Here is a 22723-nt window from a genome sequence, read left to right on the forward strand (position 1 = left end):
GAGATTATGGGGTCTTGCCCTTCTGGTCTAGACACTTCCTTAAAAAACAGTTTTATGTCTTTGTTTTGTTCTCATCTTAGATGAGTAATTTTCATTTCCACAGTCTGTATCATTAGCCACACTGCATTTGCCACTGTAGTCAACAACCCCGTATTAATTTTGTTTTGGACTGTCTGTAAATTATCTCTAATCTTAACTGCTTTTTGCTGCTTGGTGAAGCCACTCTTTTTCCTGTTTTCTTTTTATTTGGATGATGAAAGTACATTTTAGTACTTGCAATTTTGCAAGATCTTGCCCTGCCTAACATTTTCTGTTCTCGCTTTCTCCATGTATTTTCTGACATCTGACAGTTTTCCTTGCATATTAGTTTCATTTTCCACCCTACAAGCTTTCTGCAGACTCCAGATACACTCTCTGAGGTGACTGCTCATCTAGTTAGAAATGGAGCCCTTTGTTATAAAATGTTTTTCGACATGTTTGGAGCTGCAAGTTTTTCACAGCCCACAGCCACAGTCTTTTTCTTAAAGGAATTCTAGCACTTCCTTGAGTCTTCATTATTTCCCTTCTTTTCTGATTTTTTTTAAAGTGAAATTCTGATTTATTTATGTTTAGCATTTATTCCTGCTACTGCCATTTTTAAAAAAAAATGGAGTGAATGTGTCATCATTTACTCTGAGATACAGCTTTCTCGACCAACTATTTAATGAGGTCTTGTAGCTCACTTTTCTTGTGTTATGTGTCACATCTTCAGATACATGGGTCTACCTCTTCATGGTAGAATTTACTGGGAAGTTACAAGATCACCTTACAGCTTTCATAATGCTATGTGCTCCTTATTTACCATTTAATAATATTATTTGCTTTCTAATTACTACAGAAATTTGTATACGACAAAAAGGATCCTACCAAACCTTTCTGAAAAGAATCTGAAAACAATTAGAAAACTTTTCTACCCTCTAGAATTTTCTTCCAGCTTCAGAACTTTTTGCCAGAGATACACACTTGATTTATAGTTCATCATATCACTATTTTTGCCATGAGGAAGACCATAAGATTGGTACATGTGGATGTGGGAAGTAAGCAAGAAGAGGATTACTATGTCAGACTGACTTGCAGATCTACTGTATCATCTATGTGACAGGGAAGATACAGTGAGTTATACAAGCTATTGCAGGCAGTTTTATGGCCTTCTACTCTTCAATATAGTCCTCTCACCCAATTTTTTTGGGCAGATTATTGCCATTGTTTTGCAACTAAAAAAAAATATCCACTTGGCACAATTAGGGGGTCGTCAAGGTGAAAATCATTAATACAATCTTACAAATTCATATTAGTTAAATTTCTTATAGTTGCTTTCAGTTGCATGCAAGAGGTCTTCCATTATTTCTCTCAATTTAATTTCATTAATTTCCTTTTAAATTTTTTTTTTATTTTCTTGTTAAATAAAGCCAAGAAACTGCTCTGTATGACTACTCTCATCGAGGTCTTTTATGCATTTTCTTTAAGCACACTGTATGAATTCTAAGTGAAATTATTTTCTTCCTTTATGCACCATATGTTAGATGAGTGCATCTCTTAACTGAGAGAGGCTAGTGCTGCTGGACCATCAGCACTAACCAGCTTCTGCCTTACTCCGTCATTTAGACATGGGAATGGGAAAACAGTCCTTTTAATAGAGAGTCTTTTCTTCACCAGCAGACATCAAACTGTTAAATCAAAAGAGTGCTTAACATGAAAATGCAAAGTCATTGAGATAAGTAATCCTTGAAAGGAAGAAAAATATAGGGATATGATTATGTTTTGTCTTTAGGGTTTTTTAAGTTACCCTAGGACCATTTTCTGGAATGGCTTATGCTGTCGCCTGTCAGTGAAGCAGAGTAATCACAGGAGCAGGTTTTTATTATTATACATTTTGTATCCTAATTTTTTTTTCCTTGTCCTTTACCAACACAGAGTTATTCAGCAATTTTTAAGTTGTCAATTCCTGTTTTAAAACAAGGACTAATGTGATTCTCTCATATGTTTTTGAACTATGTTTTTTTCAGCTATTGAACTGTGTCTTGTCTTAGGACCATCTTGGAAGGCAAACAACATTTTATTGAGCAACAAAAAATAGTCCTCTTTAAAATTTTCTCTTTACAATAGATATTTAAATTCCTTCTCATTGGCAGCAGACTGGGCTTGTATTTTCAGGCAGTTGACTCTAACTGCAGGCAACAGATGCATTTAAAATAGACTGCAATAAGATTCTATTTTTGAGACGTAGTGATTGGAAGGGAATCTTCTTCTGTCAATCAGATATAAATTAAGATGGTATTTACTTTAAAATGGACTATTTTACTTTACAAGATTTGGAATTGTTTTCACATTTACACGTAAAATTGTAAAGGCATGCTAAAGAATTAAGTGATAGAAATTTGCACCTGGAATTCCGTGTGGAACATGATACCTAATGGGCAATATAAATAGTCCAAATTGTCAATTCATCTGCATATTTCGGTATTTTAAAAGAAAACTAAAGGATTTCCTTAATTTTATAATTCTTCATGTTATTAGATAAATTGCAAATTTTAGGCAATGTATTATTCAACTGATTATGCCATGTCCTAATAGATTGAGCAGCTGCATTGGTTCTTTAAGATACTTCACACTTAGCAAATAACCATAAGTAAATATAGTCCTACGAGTATTAAAGTATTGTGTTGATATTTAAAGATAAAATTCAGTTTTACAGTAGCAGCCCAGTAGAGTCTAAGTAGGTGGGAGAGGGCTGGAGGAACCAGTAGCCAGAAGATGGTTCAGGAAGAAGGAGTTGCAACTTTTGGTAGAGGTAGGGGCTGCAGCCGCTGCCGCGTGAGGGAGTTACTGCTTGCTGCTCTGGCTGGCCCTCTCCATGCTCCTTTTCATAATAGTTAATCCTGTGTCATCAGGCTGCAGTTTCTCACTGTTCTTTGCCTACAGCTGGCCAAGGAGGTGAACGGAATCTCTGCACTTGGTGTTTTGTTGTGCTAATAATAGGTCACAGTAGACAAATATGGCAATGAGAGGGAGACGAATGTAGTGAGAAAGCCCGTTGTTCATTCAGGATGGTTTAGTTCTGTATTCCTTCTTGAAATAAAAATTCATACATAGACCTATCAAAACTACATACATTAGATTTCACAGTCATGGTGATTTCAGGTGTCTCCTCATACTTAAGATCATATTTATTCATTTCTACTTTTAATTGCATATGAACTACGTTAGGTGAATCTGTTAATCACGTTAATTTAAAACTATAATTGGTGGAATCTATTTTAAAAGCTGGATTAGAAAATATCACTTTCTGAATGAAAAAAAAGGACCTGACACACTCTTTCCTTCCATTGCTAGGCCATGGGAAGTGTGACTGTGGGAAGTGCAAATGTGATGAAGGCTGGTATGGTGAAGCTTGTCAGTATCCAACTACTTGCAATCTTACGCGGAAGAAAAGCAATGAAATGTGCAAGAATTCTCAAGATATCATCTGTTCTGGTGCAGGTAAGATGACTTTTGTTGCTTTTGACGGCTTGATGTTCTCTCTGCGTTAGCTTGAGAATCACTGTAATTTCTTTTCTGATTAGAAATTTTGCAGAATATGTTTCAAGAGACTGAGAAATAACCAAAATGCTTTATTTTCCTGTAGGCCTATTCCTATGCATATGATGTGCACTGATTCAGAGTGCTTACTTTAGTACTCTAGTTTATCCATAGCTATTTTAGGTTAATGAAACTGCAGCTGTGTCATGTATTTTGCCCATCAAAAGGTTATGGTAATGGCATCAACGCAGAAAGTGATGTAATTTTTTGGTGTTTGTGTTTATAGCATGCAGAATATTTTTCCGTGACATTTATAAGCGGTACAATTTTTTGAGACACTTCTGAGCTATAACAATGATTATTAAAAACAGTTGTGAAAGATCTGCTGAATCATTTTAATGGGGTACTTCCGTCTTCGCTTTTCTGATTCAGTAGCTCTCTTTTCTCTAATTGTTTAATTTTATAACTCACCCTAACTTAAATAGGAAGTCCTTTCCTTAAAAAAATCAGAGGAAAAAGAAACAGCCTTTTAGAAGACTTTACTTCAGAATGGTAGAATTCTGAAGGACATTTGCTACCAGTCAAGGTTTGAGACCAGAAACTGTCTTCCGGTTTTTCCCATTACATTGATCTCTGAGTGGGAGCATGTTTCAAGAACCCCACTTCTGCTCACTATTGCTGGCCTTTAATTTTTGTCTGGGTCCATACATTTTCATACAACTAAATTTCTCACAAGGTAGTTGCTGACATGAGCAAGGCACCCAAAGGATTTGTGGGACTTGCTACAGAGAAGCTAGGCCTTTACAACAAGATGTGAGACTAATTTAACGTAAAATTTTAAGCATACGGCAAACTGAGTAAATGAAATATTTCATTTATGAGAATAATGTAGATTATATGAAACTCACGACTTTTTGGCTAACAAGTGAGAGACACGAAAATGAGAAGCTGACTCTCAAAAATAAGCATAGTTCATTGTGATCAGTTAAGATACTTAGACAAGAATGTTAAGACCTTTTTTTTCTCTTTCTTTCCTTGTCTAGAAGTGATACCAGTCCCTGAGTCTTTCCAGGAAAACCAACGTAGCTGAGAAATCACTAAAAGTAGCTTAGAGGGGAGTGTTTGTGAGATCAGGAGAAGAATAAATGCTTTTGGTTTTGCTGATATTAAACAGATCAGGAATTCCAATGAGACTGGCTAGGGAGTTTGGGGTAACTTTGGTGGGCTGTAGTCATATATATTTTGTCTAGACAGGATTGCCTTTCGATCTACTGCCAACATTGCCTTTGGGGTCTGAGATCAATTTTTTATTTGCCAATAAAAGAAGGGAAGGGATGACATGAGTTGTTGCAAAAACAGTCCTCTGCTGTCACACAGCTAGCCATTTATTGTAAGTCTTTTCATGAACCAACCAATATCTGCCTAAAATTTAACTTTTCTGACTCAACTGTTCCTAACCATTTGTCAGAGCAACCAGGGCATCCTACCTAAACCGAGATTCTCCATGTGGGCTATGTCCACTTCTAGTCAGTGGGAACAATGGACACTTTTAGGACACAGGCTGTCTGATCTCCTTAGATGACCAGTTTATGCATCAATTTAACATTTAATCTTTTTTTCCTGTTTGGGAATTATCTGTAAACAAAACGATTTTCTCAAAATTTTTATTTGTATTTATTTTCTGAGTAATTGTAACAAATAATTCTAGTTCTGTAGGTTACTTATATTATCAGTTAAATTTTTTATTATTTTATTGTATTAGCTCTTGCAAACATTTTTAAAGTTTATTTTGTAGACTGGCCACGTATGTCGCAGAGCTCCGTTCTTTTGATCTCTGGATTTATACGATGTTTAGTAAAACTTGTGAAACGGTGAAATGTAAAATGGTTGCTACAAACTAGTTGTGTCACATATATACGTTTTATGCCATGTGAGCGTAAAACTTCTATTTTTGGAGGACTTCCTTTGCGTCAATAACCGTGTTTTCTAAAATATGTATGGATGTAAAGTGAGAAGTATGAATCTTGTGAATTAAATTCCTTTTTGTTTAAAACCTGTGCTTGCTGGCATAATGATGCCAGGGACTTCTGAAACAGCTTGTGCAAGCCAATTGACCACAGGGCCCCAGTTAACATGGTACTGCCCAAACTTCCTACTATTACAATGTTAATAAAGGTGATAGAGGTAGGGAAAAGAGGTGTCTTATATGACCAGCAAGGTGATACTTCTGTTTCTAACATGATTTTACAGTATTTTTGCTTTTTTGACTGTGTAACTCCTTAATATGTTTATTTATGTTGGCTATATGTTATCACGCATTATTTTCCAAACTAGAAAATAGCCAGCAGGAGCAGGAGAATGCGGTTGTTCACTTTGCCCTGGCGACTGCACTCCAGGTCGGATAGACTCTCTGAGGGAAAAGGGGGGATTCTTTCTTCCCTGCGAGCAACACAACAGCCTTTTTCTGTTTGGGAGGGTGGGTCATGGAGAGAGGCAGCCACTGAGGTGAGGGGGCAAAACTACTCAAAAGACCAAGAAGCAAATGTGCGACCAGACCAGAGGTGGCAGAAGAGAGATCTGTTTACAAACCCATTTCCATGCTTTGCATTGCCTGAGCACTCTAGCGTTTCCTTATGTCAGAAGGTTTTGTCTTGTGGTTTATGTTGTGAGAAAAACCAGCTCTACACTTCCAAAGCATTTGGGAGTCCTGGGGGTACTGACATTGAGGGAGAATCTCAGACGGACTTGTGTTCTGAAACCACTTGCTGGTCTGACATGGGTAAAACCCATCTTGTGAAAAAACCAGCAAGCGTCTTTATTACAGCTTCTAACATTCTTGCAAGATCTACTCTTTTCTGAGACATCACCCACAAACTGAAGAAAAATGAGCCCTAAAAGCTTAAAGTTAGATGGGCTCAAAGTGCTGAAATAACAAGATATTATAATAGAGGTTCCTACAGTTCTTCAAATGAATGTAATAACTTATAACGTGGACATCAATACCACTGGAAAAACGTGCACTTTGCAGTAAAATTGTTGATATGCCATTCTAATACTTATGGTTTGTTCAATAATGCTATGAATGCATTTCTCTGCAATTAGCTTGTCTGTTGTATAATTAATGTATTGCTGTGGTAATTGCTTTCCAGCTTGAGTCGTTTTTTCCTGACATCTGATCATAAGGTCTTCATGCAGATGTTCCTCACCAATGTTTCCTTCCTTTGATTCCTGGCTTCTTTTCCAAGGCTATACTTAAAAAATCTCAGTCCTCACAGCATAGCTGTAGAAAAGGGACTAGAGACTAGAGTGCAAAGGACTTTATGAACTTAGGCAGACATATTTTCAGGTCCTCAGTAGCTATACCCTGTTACTTTCATGTGACATAGCTGTGGAACTGGTCAAAACCAAGCTTCATTCTTGAGAAGATGACCAAGTTAATTTTTCTTCTTTCAGTCAGCAGAAGATACAATATCCGAAGCTGACCCCATCCCTCAGACAGACAACTCCAGGAGTGAATTTTACTTAGGAAAACATGGTGCTCCTTATTAAAAATGAACCTCTTGAATGTTGTATCTGTTTACAGCTAAGATTAGGCTTTTTGTTGATATGGATTGTTTCTGTGTCTGTCTTTACTTGGTTGGATGGTCTTTAGATTTCAGCCTTCTCAGAAATAAAATATGTACCACCTTTGGTGGAATAATGAAACTCTTTCCATAAACTGCACTCACCGAGTACTGTCTTAAATGTTTACAGGCACATGTCAGTGTGGCAGGTGTAAATGTGCAAACTCAGAAGGAAATGGACTGGTCTATGGTAAATTTTGTGAATGTGATGACAGAGAATGCATAGATGATGAGACAGAAGAGATTTGTACAGGTATGTATTTTAGTGAGCACAAGAAGAATGGTGAAGATTAATACAGGCTGTTATAAAATCATTTAATTGTGTGGACCTACAAAATGTCTTTACTGAATGTATGACTTAGAATAAAAGTAACTATATTTGCAAGAATTTAGCTTGCAAATTGTAAGTGGGAATTTCAGATGCAAAAATGAGCTAAGCAGGAAGTTAAAGAATGAAAAAATCCTGTGACCTCCTCCTCTTTTTGGAAGAACCGCAAAGAGGATTATACAAGGTAATTCACTAAGGTAATTCATAGCTTAGTGTGTCTGTCTTGGGTAGAATACAAGAAATGTGAATGCTTTCTGGCACAGATGAGAGCAAGATGGAGGACACAGGAAAAGAAAAAACAATAGAAAAAAAGATTATTAAGAATTTTGTCAAGGAAGCAAAATGCAGGATGAGAACTCAGAAGCAATTCAGGAGATAAAAAGGAAAAGGAATGAATGAAGAAAAATTTCACCTATGATAGGAAAGGCAAGAGAATAAGATGGAGTGAACTCTGCTGATTGGTAGAAAAGCAACGAGAATTCAAACTGTGCTTTCATTTCATTGTAAGATAGGAACCTGCAATTAAATGTTGTACAATACACACTGTTTATGGCATTATAAATGTTGTTGCCTATATTGCAGGGGGGCTTGTCCTTGAACTGGAAGGTGCTATAAATATTTTTCAAGCTGTAGGCATGCATACTGTGTCTGTATGCGTATAGGAGGGTTCAGAAGTGCTCTTACACTATTCATACTCTGATAATAGTGCTTGCTCTGTGTGTGTATAAAGAGAGAGAGTACTTCTGTTAAATAGCTTTACCTGTCTTTATCCTTACACAGAGAACAAAATAAATTCTATTTATTTAAGTGCCTTTGAAGGCAAAAGAAATTTTTTTTTTGCATAGGACTACATAGGGATTTTAAATGAGGGTAAACAGAATGGTCCCCTGAAGTCCAAATCCAGTACAATATTTCCAGTAATTGTCTAAAATAAAATGAGTGGATGGCATTAATTTTTCTGTGCCAGTTATTCCATTTATATTTATTTGCTTGTAACCATTACATATGGTACCAAATATGATAAAAAATTGCCATTAATTTAGTTCCAGTAAATTCTCCTTCTGCTATTTTTGTCAGGTTTTTTTCCCCACCTGTGTTGCTGCTCATTTATATTGTTAGGGGTTTTTTTTAGCTTTTATTTCCCTTTGTTTAATCCAGTGGTGCCATATTCCAAAACAGACCAGATGCACCTCTGTAAAGAACTAGTTTTATGTGTATGCAGAAATCAAAGTATGCTGATATAAAAGGACAAAAAAATTGTTGGTAAGTCTCTGAGGTCTGTGATTCATCAGTATAAAAGCCCTGATACCTTATGTAAGGTTTGGAGCCTTCTAAAGTAAATCTAAGATATAAACCAATGGTGGGCTTGACTTGGTTAGGTTGTGAGTGTTAAGGTTTTGCTTTGCTTCCTAACAAATGTCTACAGTACATAACCGTGTGTTGAACCACACCTTATGCAGAAAAAATGGACAGCACATGACTTGAAGGTCAAAGATACATAATTCCATCACAGAAAAAGCAGACCCCACATGCCTATCTGGTTATTGCTTCTCTCTCCCATCCCGATGTCTCCTTTTATACCCTGGATGCCATCTTTCCTTCCACAGGATTTGCACCACAGGAATAATTTAGTTTTATTTATGAAGTAATAAAGAAACGGTGTTCCAACCCAGTTCTGCTTAGCTGGCGACAGCCCCTGGGTACCCTCCACAGACAGGGTGAACCTAATCAGCGCCTGTTGTACTTTCACAGTTTGTGTAGCACGTACTTAGTTGCTACATACCCTTTATTGCCCTTAGAGGTATAGAGAGGTCTTGAAGATTTTAATTGTCTTCAAAGAAAGCCAACTCAGAAGGATGAAACTAATGAAAACCCAAAAGCTTCTATTTACACACACGTTTCTAAAGCCTGCAGCTGTGAGCTGGGATTTTATCCTGCACAAGCATAGAATAATACCATGCTGAGATATGGATAACGTGCATTTTCATCTTTGCGCAAGGGGACTGCATTTTTTTTCAGCAAATCAATTCTTAGGTAGGGCAGAGTTACAAAGAGGTATCAAGGTTTTCCAGCCTCAGTTGGATTTTGATCAGTCAGTTGACTGTTATCACTTTTTATTTAAGGTTGCATAAACCTTGGAATCAAGTTGCAGCTTATTTTTAATAAAGTATCATAGTTTCTAACAAGTTAAATTTTGATGCTGATCTTTTTTATCTAAGGCTTTTTTGGTCTAATGGAGTGATTTTTTCTTCAGTCAAGAGCAAATTGTATCATTTGATTCATATTTATTAGAGGACTATACAAGTGTGAGTGTATCATGAAATCATTATGTTTTAATCTGCAAAAATCACCAGTAGATCAAATTAATTTACTCCACTGTTTTTCCCTTTATTTCTTGTCCACTGTTAAAGAACAACCTTTTGGTAATAAGCATTATTTTAGACTGTCTTTGCTGTTTAGTTATCTCTGTAAGATGGTATTGTTATCTTCTGTTATTTTTTGACATGTAACCAAACAGTTGTAACGCAAATTTCATGTGTAATTGTAAAAACAGGAGAAAATTGTATTCCACAGGCCTAAATTTTCAGTCTTGATAGTTAAGGGTATAAATTGACCAGGCTGTGATAGAGACAACCAGGCCCACTAAGCTTAACATACCTAGAGGGAAAAAAGGACAAGATCCTGACTTGATCTTTCTGGTGAAGAATTAATTTACGGCTTTAAGATTAGGAAGAGTTGCAGCTACTTAATTGAAATGGTTTGTGTCATTGAAGCGCATAGCAGAAGTACCTTAGTGGATCAAAATGTTCAGGAGTTGGTTACCTCAAGCCTCAGATGACCTAACTATCTTTTTGGTAGATGTGTGGTTTGTTAAACAAACATCTAAAAGGTTCATTTTACTAATTCTCATTTTTCATGAAATGGTTTATCCAAGTTCAAAAATCTTCTTAAATGGTAAGAAGGGAAGCCATATACAATGTAGACACTTTGCAGTAAATCAAGGTCCCTCTGCTGGAATTTTCCGAGTGGTCAGAACACACAACGCTTTCTTAGACATGCCCACTACGGTGGGCAAGTGTGTCCTGTCTTAACATTTAAAGCTGTGCTTAAATTTTAACTATTACATTTACTGTCTTCCAAATTAACATATAAAGTTTCAAAAATTAAGCCTACAAATACAAAAACGTTAGTGTTGTTTTCTTAGTGTTTATTGATTAGATTTAATCTGTGATTAAATGAAAACATGTTCTAAAATTGACTTGGGGAAAAGTATAATTCAGATATCCTTTGTCTTATTTTATGTAGGCATATATGGTCTATAAATTGTTTCTATTCTGAGTGTAGCACTAAAAGTTTTTAAAAGAAAAGATCAAAACAGAGTAAATTGTTAATGCCTTTTGAAAACTTGCCTCTTTCTCACTGTATAAAATTTGTTTTGGGTTAAGGCCATGGAAAGTGTTACTGTGGAAACTGTTACTGTGAGGCTGGTTGGCATGGAGATAAATGTGAATTCCAGTGTGACATCACCCCCTGGGAGATCAAGAAAAGATGCACATCTCCAGATGGCAAAATCTGCAGCAACAGAGGTGTGGCATTTGCACGTTCCTTCTACGCGTATTTATAGAGCTTGCTTTTATTTTACAATATGCATTTTCTGCAGTAGGTCATAGATTGTGTTTGCTGATAGTTTCTAGTTTGTTCTCACTTATTTCAAACCTGGATATATGTTTCCAAGTGAGTGGGTAGATACCTGTGTTTAGGTATAAACTTATACAAATCCACACCCATTTTTTGTTTAAGCTGACCCAACTTGTTTTCATCCTTCATTTTTGTGGTAAGACTGAGCAGGATAATTTGTTAGTATATCTGCTTTGGTGAGACACCTATCCTGCAAAATAAAATATTGGTAGATTTTTGACTTTTAAAGGACTGGTGCTGTAAGGCCAACAGGACTGTATGTCAACACACTCTTAAAGAAGACCAAGGACACACAATTGAACAGGGAAAATGAAAACACAAACCTTTTAGTTTCCACTGCAACCCGAGAAAACAACAAAGAAGTGTTCAGTAACAATGCTGTGGAATGCATACAGAGCTGGAAAGGCAGACTTCACACAATATTTCTAACTACATGGAGTTTTATTTGCACAAAGTTACAGAATTTGAATTTTACCTTATAGTTCTGTCTAATTTTGCCATTTTGTGGAAAAAAAAAAAGGCAGCACAAAATAAGGTTGCTTTTCACTACGTGCTATGTTTGGCTTCATTGAACAAAGAGTTTAAAAAACTGTTATTTTTTTGGCAATAGTCCAGAATAATTACAGTAGAACATAAGTGCAAGTCACATAGACACCTCTCTCAAAAACATCTCTACCGACAAAACCTGCTACAGTGTGAACATCTAATTATCCTGAGAGCATTTAGAAAACTCTCTTCTCTTAATTATGAGGAAATTGAAAGATTGAGAGATCATGTAGGCTGATTTAGTCTTGGGACTTTAGAAGTAAAAAACTTTGTGTAATTCTGGGAATATTAAATATCCAAGTGGCTTCAGATCAGATGCTTGCTTTGCACCGAGAAAGTAATTTATTGTCAAAGAATTTATTCTCAAAGCAATTTTTTGTTCAAATTTGAAATTTTAATGTGCAAGTATTTATTAAACTCTACATTGTAATTGGGGGAAATGAGGATAAACAGTATAGCTGACATTCTGAATAGCTACAAACTCCTATACAAAGGTACATTCATGGGATACTTCTATATTTTTAGCTTTTCATGTATTTGTGATTTTTATCAACATAAAAATTTTGTAGGCTTTTTGACTACATAAAGTTGCTTTCCAATACAGTATTTATACTCTCTTTAGTTCCTGCTTGCCCAGTTTTCTGTGTTTATACGTCTTGTGATATAGGTGCAATTCATCTTGTCAGTCTTGAGCCTTCCAAAAATAAAATACTGAGGCTAACCTTGCTGTCCAGCATCCTTCAGTGCTAAGATGGATACATTGTCTGTATCTTTCCACCAACTGTCTAGTCAGCCAGCTAAGACCAGAGGTGAACATTTAGATTTTTTAAATTTTGGTGAGATGTTTTTTTGCATTCCAATATCCAGGACAGCTGATCCAAATTCACTCTGAAGTCGTTTCTGGGAGGTTTAATCACTCTCCAGAGGTGTTTCCTTATTTTCTGGGTTGTTTTGTTTGTTTGTTGTTGTTTTTTTTTTTTTTCTTTTTTTTTTTTCTTCTCCTTCATTAACATCACTGAATTGTGAAAGTATAAAAAAATCAGGTGCAAATTTCTTGAGGGCTGTCCTGGTGGCTTTATCACAAAACAGGGCAGTAACTCTTCCTGCGTCATGTAAATGTCATGCATGCACAATTGTGTAGACCTTCTCTTTTTAGAGAATGTGCCCATATCTATGTGTGGTCTTTAGTCACCCTGTCCCGTTGTCCTCAAAGGTATTGTATTGTTCAGAGTAATCTGAATAATAAGGCAAAGGCTTTGGTGGAGTAGCAGAAGGTGAAGCTACCCTCCAGGAAATGAACTGCATGCAGCTGTGAGGTTAGGCAGCTTCTGAATAAGGAAATTGTCTTTTTTGTTCTGATTTTTCCTAAGTAAGTAGGATGCGTGTTGTCTATATATCCGTGAGCTTGTGCCGAATTAGTATCTCTGTCATATTTCACATTTCCCTTCTTACTGTAAACAACGGGGTGTGGCCCTGAATATTGACTTGGGAAAAGTGGGAAAGTACCATTTTCATGTAGGTCTGTGCCGATGTTCTTCTTAGGGCAAGAATGCTCTCCTAGACATTTTCAGCTGGATTAGAATTTGGATTGCATCTTAGTTTAAATGTTTATGCTTTAACAATCATTAATTATCCACTGTGCCCAAGCCCAAGTCATTTAAACAGCATTGATTTTTATTGTCATTAGTGTCAGGGCAAATTACTGTTGATGTCAAAGATTTACGACTGTTCTGTGCACTCCTTTTCTCTGTTGATCCCTAACAAGGCTCAACAGCAAAAAGAAACTTGAGCAGGAAGCCAACTTGTTTGTATAAAGTGCTGTTACTAAATGATCATAGAAGGTTTTAAATCATAGAAGATGAGCATACGCTCATGATTAACACTTGCAGCTTTGGAACTGCACTCCTGTGAGAGCAGAAGATTCACAAGTGTAAATTCCTGTAATCAAGCTATTATTACTCTAAATTGCTCAGTTAATTTTCTATCTCTGCCTCTTTTTTTTTTTTTTTTTTTTCCTCTTTCCTAGGCACATGTGTATGTGGGGAATGCACATGCCATGATGTGGACCCAACTGGTGATTGGGGAGATATTCATGGAGATACTTGTGAGTGTGATGAAAGAAACTGCAAAGCAGTGTACGATAGATATTCTGATGACTTCTGTTCAGGTAAGGAATATATATAAATGGAACTTATGTGTAGTTTTATGACAGAAGCATCCATTAGGTCTGATCTTCCTTAGTGCTCCAATTCTCATTTTCCTAGCTTAAAACATACCAAGCTTTAGCTGGGTTTTTTGGGGAGTGGACTTTTTAAATTAAAAGACATTATTTTGGAAAAAAAAAAAATTCTGTTCTAAAGCTTTCTTAAAACAAGTCTTTTTTTCTATGCCTTTTAATGAAATTCTGTAAAGATTTAATACTTTTAGGTGCACATCTCCCTTCTGAATACCGTTGTCTTCAGTGTAACCCAACATAAATTGGAGAATGGTCAAAACTTTAAAAATAAATAAAATAAATATATATATATCTTTCCTTGGGGAAATTTAAATTTGAAAATTTGTTAGATCAAGTTTTATTTGTTATTTCATGTTATATGGCAGGGAGAGGACAAGTGAGAGGAAGGAAAAGTGGAAAAGTGAATTAATGAGTTAATGAAAAACAGTACCTTGTGAGTACCAATTGGCCTGAGAACCAGTAGAGCATCAATATGTGGAAAATATGAATGTGTTGGTCCAGCTACACATCGCTGACTGTACATCTTAGACACTTTCACCTTCTTTTTTTCTTCTACTTGTACTTCAGAGCATTATGTTCAAATTAGTTAACATCCACCCAGCCATCCAAGGCTTGCAGTGTATTTAGATTGAGGCTCCGTGTATCAGTTAACAAAAGCTGACATTCTGAGCGAGACCCTGCATACAATTTTGTATAGTTATTGATGAAGATGCTAATGCTGGGCAGGAGAGAAGGACTTTGATCAATACGCAGCATGCAATTTGTACACATAGGAATTTGGGAAAAATAAGTGAGGTGGTTTCAAAGGGACTTGACAGATTACAGGTTGTCAGCTCTAATGCGTCCTGTAGAAATCTGGTCTGGCCTAATTAATAATAGGAAGACTGCAGTCACATCAAGGAAAATAATGATGTGGTATATTCTCCTCCTATTGCTAGAACGAGAGATCCCTCATAGAAATACCGTAGGAGTTGGCTGAAATAGGGAGAGAAGACTGAAACAAACGTGATACATAAAATGCTTCGCCTCTTCCTGTTATAAAGGTGGAAGGTTTCTGAACTTTTGTGTATTTTTCTTAATAAATATTGATGAATCACTAGCTCATAAAATGAGGGGGAAAAAAGAAAAGCATTTCTAAAAACCTTCAGTGAATTCATTTGCTTGTTACTGTTTCAGCCACCTACAAATGTTATATAGGTTTATTTAATTAATAAGCTGGAAGGTTGTAGAACTGCAGTCATGAGAGCAGCAGGAGGATTGACTTTGGGATGTCGTCCATTTTTGAATGTATTATTGTGCTGCTGAGTATGTTTTTAGCACTCAGGGACCGATCAAAATGTCAGCATCAGCTAAGGAATACAAAGCTAAAAACCAACGTGGTAAATGTGTTCTGTAGTTAAGGGTGAGCACAAGACTTTCAAACCTAATTAGATTAAAGCAAACCCGTGGCATCTACAGCTAATGCTGCATCACTGAAGCAGGGCTCGAACTCCCTCTTTCACGGGCATCATTGCCATTGCTGCTGCTGCCCGGGGTGGTAGCGGCCGTAAGAAAGCAGAGTGAAAGATAGTATGGACAGCTACAAAAGGTTGGGGGGAAGATACTTCCTTTCAACATTGGATTAAGGACTGGTACAGTGTTCTTTATTACAGAGACATAACTGCAAATGAACAAACCTTACGAGAGACACAAAAGGAGGTACCCATATGGCTCACTGGATGTAACTAAAACCCATGTTGAAGTATAGCTCATTTTTTCTTTCTAATCAGGAAAAAATTTCATGCTACTTCTAATTCTTATGTTTTAGAAAAGCCTAATTTAGCCTTAGCTGGCCATCCGAGTACGCATTCCTCAAACAGATTGTGCAAAACTCCACTTTCACATGAATCTGGGTGAACAGTGTCTTATAGTCCTGCTGTTTGGACAAGGACTATAAAATGGACAAGGTACATAAGTATTCACTTTCGTTTATTGTAGTAGACAGGATTTGCAATTAAATCAAGGATTTACTAGCAGAATTGTAACTGGACAGCTTTGTTATTTGTTTATGTGAAATAAATTTACTTAGTGCACAAAGTGTGTATGCATTAGGTGTGTCTGCAAAATATCCTAATTTTTCTCACAGTTATTTGTAAATTGATTTAGGATGAATCCAAGAGGGATTAGTCAGTTTAGGAAAAATAATCCAGCTCTCTTAAAACCTACATCAAACAGAGCTGATATAGAAAACTTTTTCTGTCTTGTGCTGCCTACCTAATAGGTAGAGACAGGGAATCCCATTGTCCTGAGTAGCAGATTGAAATTATAGGAAATCATCTTTACATGTAGAGAGTTTTACTGTAGCTGAATGAAATGCTATGTTTATTTCATAAACTACAAATGACAGGAATTGACAGCCCTGCTGTGAGGATTTAACATCACACAACAGCAGCTCCCTCCAGAAGCTTCATATGGCTTGGGGTGACTGTCAATTTGCAGTACCTCATATTGGCAACCGGGTACCTTCTTTTAACATCTGAAGTGCTGTTCAGTATGTTACTGAATGATTTTATTTCAGAAGTGTTTGCAACATTAAAGTGATTCTCTTCCTTTAAAGAGAGAATAGCTTTCACGACTTGACATAGAAAGAAAAAAGGCTTCCATAAGAAAATTCCTGCATTCACTCATCTCATTAGCTCTGTTGCTGTGGCTCTAGCAAAGAAAATATTATATGAAAGAACATCATCCTCTCATAAGTATCTATCTGGATCAGGGAACACATGTCTAATTTGCAACCTATCAGCAGGTACATATGAAAGCAAGGGACAGAATCACAGAAAGGCTTGTGTTGGAAGGGACCTTTAAAGGTCATCTAGTGCAACCCTCCCCTGCAATGAGCAGGGACATCTTCAAGTAGATTGGGTTGCTCAGAGCCTCGTCCAACCTGACCTTGAATATTTCCAGGGAGGGGGCATCCAGAACTTCCCTGGGCAACCTGTTCCAGTGTTTCACCACCCTCACAGTAAAGAATTTCTTCCTCATATCTAATCTAAATCTACCCTCTAAAGTAGAGGAAGCCTGTAACACTTTTCAAGGAAAACAAGTAACTAATGTAAGGAAAAGTTATTCTTGTGAAATTAATAAGACTTGTATTCTGGGAACTACTCTGATAACTCATAGAATGTTTGCTTCCATGCATTTTCTCCTTGTGAACTGGTAAATGCATATGGTTTCAAAATGTTGTATAAGCCAGTCTTATATTATATTTCTGTGTTGCTGTGGTTTTCAAGAAGACCATGGATAGACAAGTGGACATCAGAAAAATGCTTTGGGGTCCCGTGTCCAGTGAATGATGACTATGTGAAAATTGTGAAAGAAGATCTAACCTGCTGTCAGAACTCATGAAAATAAATATTTGATTTTGTGGCAAGGAATGTTTTTGCTGACACTCAAGCTTTCCTCATCCAGTGCAAGGAACATTTTGTATTGCCAGAATCCCACTGCTTTGTGCAAAAAGCATTAGGCTCATGATGAAGGGACCTGGGAAATTAGCTTGTTTTCTCTTGGTCCGGATATGTTACCATTCATACAGAGGAAATTGTTTGGATGGCTTTCTAGGTTAAGTTCTCAGGAGGGATTCACCTCTAAATTCTTGGCTGTCACAGTTTTTAAAAGCAACTTTCGAGAAAAGGTTCTGTGGAGTTCAGTTGCTTTTTCTCACCTCAACTTGCACAGTGAAAGTTGTGTTTATGTTGCTATGTTCAGATGTGGTCAGGAAGAGTAAAGTTAGCTAATAAGATACCAAAACTACATCCAACTGCCCTATTGAAATAGGAATTGATTATATCCAATATTTTGTTATTTGCGCATCACTATTCAGTAGAAACACTGATTTGAGACTTGGAATTGGTGTGACATTGCTGGTTTCCAGCGGATCATGTTGATTGCAAGTGGATAAAAGATGGTATTGATATATTACTTAGAGAATACGCTGCAACTGTGGTAGAAAAAGAATAACGTAAAGGTAAATGAAATACTGCCTTATGACAGCCCCACTTTTCCAGACAGTGGTGAAATGTGTCTTTGTAACGTTTATTCCACTCTTTTGCATGAGGAGTGTGTGCCAAGTGGCAAAACATCCCTTAAGAAAAAATATTAAAAGGAAATATAGAATCATAGAATCACAGAATCACAGAATAGTTTGGGTTAGAAGGGACCTTTAAAGGTCATCTAGTCCAACCCCCCTCTACATCTTCAAGTAGATCAGGTTGCTCAGACCCCCGTCCAACCTGACCTTGAATGTTTCCAGGGATGGGGCATCTACCACCTCTCTGGGCAACCTGTTTCAGTGTTCACCACCCTCATTGTAAAAAAATTTATTCCTTCTATCTAGTTTCAATCTACCCTCTCTTAGTTTAAAACCATTACTCCTTGTTCTATCGCAACAGACCCTGCTAAAAAGTTTGTCCCCATCTTTCCTGTAGGCCCACTTTTAAGTACTGAAAGGCCACAATAAGGTCTCCCTGGAGCCTCCTCTTCTCCAGGCTGAACAACCTGAACTCTCCTGGCCTGTTTTCATAGGAGAGTTGTTCCAGCCCTCTGATCATCTTTGTGGCCCTCCTCTGGACCCGCTCCAACAGGTCCATGTCTTCCCTGTGCTGAGAGCTCCAGAGCTGGACACAATACTGCAGGTGGGGTCTCACGAGAGCAGAGTAATGGGGCAGAACCACCTCCCTCGACCTGCTGGCCACGCTGCTTTTGATGCAGCCCAGGAGATGGTTCAAAGAGCACTCAAAATAGACCAGTGCTATTTTCAGAAAAACTAGATACAGTAAACGGATTGTATTTTTTGCCAGTCTGATTATTTAGTGAAACCGTAACTTTGATAAAGTTAATCTAATCATGAGGTTTAAATAGCTATCGTCAGTATGGAGGCTAATCTTTAATTATATTCATTGTAAAGGTCATGGACAGTGTAATTGTGGAAGGTGTGACTGTAAAGAAGGATGGACTGGGAAGAAGTGTGAACATCCACGTTCTTGTCCATTGTCAGTTGAGGAAAGTGCTAAGAAATGCCAAGGAAATTCTAATTTACCTTGCTCTGGAAGAGGTAAGCACATTTCTGGAAGAATTTTCATGCCCTTAAAATGTACTTCCATTAAAAGAATTTTTACAGATGTCCAGCGTTACTATTACTGCAAAATGTGAACTTGGCTTACTGTGCATGAATCCCACCCACATAACTTGTGAGTTGTGAGAAGGGAGGAGAAGAATACAATGGTCACCTATTTGTCCTGTCATCTAATGCTTTTTATTTTATTTTGCATATCTCAACATTTGTTTTGGAGGTTTTCAAGGATGCTTTGAAGTTTGCTGCAGATAAGTCTTTACAAAAGATACATTAAAAAGATGAACCTATCTATGCATTCTGTGACAAAACCAGCATGAGATTTTCAGCCTGTGTAAAATGTTGTGGCACCATTGTGGTAAGAGCTGTTGGGATTTACACTGCCTAAGAACCTGCCCTACTGAGTGCAGGACAAGCTTTTAAAATGCTGGTGTTCTTCAGTGCAGTTTGCTAGTTAGCCACTGGCTTTTAATTTGAAAGCATTTCTTTGTGACACTGTAGCCTTTTCAAAAGCTTTGACTAAAAAAATATGCTAAGTCTTACTTAACAACGGAAATACACATTGCAAGCAAAAAGAAACTTTTCTCAGAGGAAAAAGACCTGCTAATTTTCATCTGTCACTGTGTGAAATATGGTTTTCTGCAGAGAGAAGAGAGAAAAGTAAATATGAGACAGACTTTTGCTAGAACCAGTAATTGAAGTTGTTATGAATTCTGCCCACTTAAGTATTTGCTGGGAAAGGTCTAAAGCTGCTCTTGAATTATTGCGTTTCACCCTAAATGTCATTTCATTTCCAGTTTTTTCTTTCACTAATATTATCTAACATAGTCAAAAATTGTAGGCTGTCCACCCAAGTTAGAACTGTGATAATTGTATTTTTCTCCCCCTGTAAATGTGTAGCAGCTCATAAGCCAGTAGAGTATTAGCTATATCTTAAAAGAACTATGTATTAACATATTGTTGCTTGCTTTTTTCTTAACTAAGCTGCAGTTTTCCAGTGAATTACATCTCTCTTTTCATGACAAAATTCTGAAAGAAATTTTTTGGCTACAAGTTAGTTGGAACACGGGTATCTGTAGACCATTAAGTGCACTTCATTGTCCATGATTGCAAGAATGATAACTAAAAAAAATGAGTGTTGACATTTGATTAGTTTTTTTTTTTTTTTTAATAGTGGCTCACTCTTTCCCTATTCTCATTGCATGCTGAATGTCTTTCATCTGCTTCACTAGGAGTTCTGTATGTTGAGCATTTGGAGTCAGTTCTATGATTTAATTGCATTGTGCACTATGAGAGTCAAATGAGAGATACAAGAGTGACAGTCATAAAAAGAAATTTATTTTAAATAAAATTCAGTCTTAAGTTACGGAACATATCGTTCTATTTATACTTTAAATTTTGTGAAGTTTTATTAAGAATAGTGCGAAGAGTGAGTTCAAAGATTTCAATATTAATGGCAAAAATTCTCTCCTATTTACTTTCTGAAAAAAACACCCAAGTATTAATGCTGGCAATGTTCTCATATCGAGATACTAGCAGTGAAATAAGTCTGTTTCAGGTGAATTCATTTCACTGAATGATCTGTTGGTCAAAATTTTCAAATAAAAATACAAGTAGTATCTGTTGGAGCAAAAGGCTTAGTTGATAGCAGCTTTCACTGAACTTCCTTTGACTTCCAAACAAGAAGAGATCAAACAAGGTTTATGAAGAGTGTAAATGGCACAGATGTGGATCTAGGACATAGTATGATAAACAGCTGCTGTAATGAAGGAATAAGAGATTATGCATTCAGTGCTTGAAAAAAAATTCCCATGAAAACTGTCATTTTAAAATGGAATGCGGTATCTCGTTTTAGTTCTATGAACAATTTTGTTAAGGAAATTGGGAGAGAAAAAGAGAGAAAAGAAATTTTAGTCAAATCATCTGTAATTTACTGGGTAGTGTATTTTTTTTACCCTGGACTGCCTGGATTTCCCTTTCTTCCATCGTATTTTGGATATAATAAAAAATGTGAGAAAGTTCCTGTATTGCTGAAGTGATGTAGGTTTTTACTTCCTAGGAAAAATTGTCATTGGACTTGCAGAGTTAAATTCTTTTGTCCCATTTGACAATTCTACTGCTTGTCATCATAGCTTGTCACAGGCAGAAGCATTACACAAGCAAATGGAACAAGTAAAGATTTTCAGTCAAACACAACCTCTGTCAAATCTTCTGGGATGAGAAAGGCCATGGACTTGTAACATCACCCCCATTTTTCTGAAGTCCATAGGCAGGATTGCTTGAAAAGGAAGGGAAAGTTCTAAAGGAAATGGGAGTGTTACCTTTTCCATTTGAACATTATTATTTTGGTAACCTTCTTGTAAGATTTTTCTCCTGACTGTGGTATAACGACAGTACGTTCTTGTACACGTCAGTAATCCACTGCACTGCTGGAGAAGTTGAATAGCTAACGTCCTAATTTAATGGGATCTTTTAATAAGGCAGTTCATGTATGGAATAGGGTGCAGAATGGAGACGCCAGAGGGGCAGGTGTATGGCTTTATGGCTTTGCCATGTATTGTGTTTCCTTGATGAATGTTTTCTATTCATCTGTACCTTTTTTCTAGGTTAGTCGACAACAGTTGTGACAGATAACATACTCTTTTACAATCACTTCTATGGTCTTGGGTAAAGACATCGAAGGACAAAGCATTTTTAGGATTTTTAAAGCCGTTTAGATCGCCAAAATGTGTAGGGAGAAAAAGATAGAACTATTATAATTCATAGTCTCTTTCTATAGTCTCTGTCTAAATGCTGAAATATGCTCAGATTTTCAGGTGGAGGAGCTTGAAACTTCAGTTGTGATACTCTGTTCCCAAGATTAACAAAAATTATATTTCCTACATGGTATTTTCTTGTTGAAATATTAAGTATGATTTCAAAATGTGATAATCCTTCACTTAAACAGTAGTAAAAAAAAAATCCATGCTGCCTGAGGGTGCATTGAAGAACTAGTACTTCAAAGCTTTGGCTGGCCATTTTTAGTTTTTTGTGCATTTTGCAAAACCTTCTGATATGGTTGACTATAGAACTCCCAGTGATTCAGCTTCAGTCTTTAAAATCTCCAATAATAGTTACAGAAGGTGAACAAGGGAAAAAAAGAAAAGAAAAAAATCCCCAAACCAAAAACCCTAACCAAACCAAGCCACAAAATCCTCTAAATTCCTCATAAAAAAAAAGTTTTGAGATTTTTACATTTTTGTGTCAGGATTTGGGATGATGGGGGTTTACATTAAAAAAAAAAATTCTTCCTTTCACTTCACAAAATTATATAATGTTAGCACAAAAATCATGGCAAAATGATACTCTTAACATTTTTTCCATCAGTCTGAGGGACAAGAAGCTTCCATCTTTGAACTTAATTTTGGTAAGGTGCTAGTTTTATACCTTATACTTTGTTTTTACAAGCAATGATGAATGGAAAACAGAAGAGAATGTTAGCCTAATCTTACTCTTTATTTTTTTTATGAGTTGACCCAATATGTTTGTAATATTAAATTTTCATGTAAAGTATTGGGCTATTATATAAATGTACCAAAAATTTTTATTAGTTACCTTTAAGGCAAATCATGTTCCTACATAGGCAG

At 36.5% G+C, this 22723-nt stretch overlaps 1 protein-coding gene across 3 annotated transcripts in view; it reads left to right on the top strand.

Annotated features, from left to right (window-relative positions):
- Positions 1 to 3382: 3382 nt before the first annotated feature.
- LOC134520519 (integrin beta-like protein 1) overlaps positions 3383 to 22723 on the top strand; it is an 87842-nt gene continuing 68501 nt past the window's right edge. Inside the window, exons 1-5 of one of the 3 annotated variants that reach the window (XM_063346228.1) lie at positions 3383 to 3519; positions 7312 to 7434; positions 10956 to 11096; positions 13781 to 13921; positions 18933 to 19079. In XM_063346228.1, the coding sequence (XP_063202298.1) occupies positions 3480 to 3519; positions 7312 to 7434; positions 10956 to 11096; positions 13781 to 13921; positions 18933 to 19079 (592 nt within the window). In that variant the 5' untranslated portion in view covers positions 3383 to 3479. Of the gene's footprint in view, positions 3520 to 7311; positions 7435 to 10955; positions 11097 to 13780; positions 13922 to 18932; positions 19080 to 22723 lie in introns of those variants that run through there. The other 2 variants (XM_063346139.1, XM_063346056.1) reach the window with 2 other exon arrangements.

This window comes from Chroicocephalus ridibundus, chromosome 1, assembly GCF_963924245.1.
Source record: "Chroicocephalus ridibundus chromosome 1, bChrRid1.1, whole genome shotgun sequence".
In the NCBI taxonomy this organism is placed as follows: domain Eukaryota; kingdom Metazoa; phylum Chordata; class Aves; order Charadriiformes; family Laridae; genus Chroicocephalus; species Chroicocephalus ridibundus.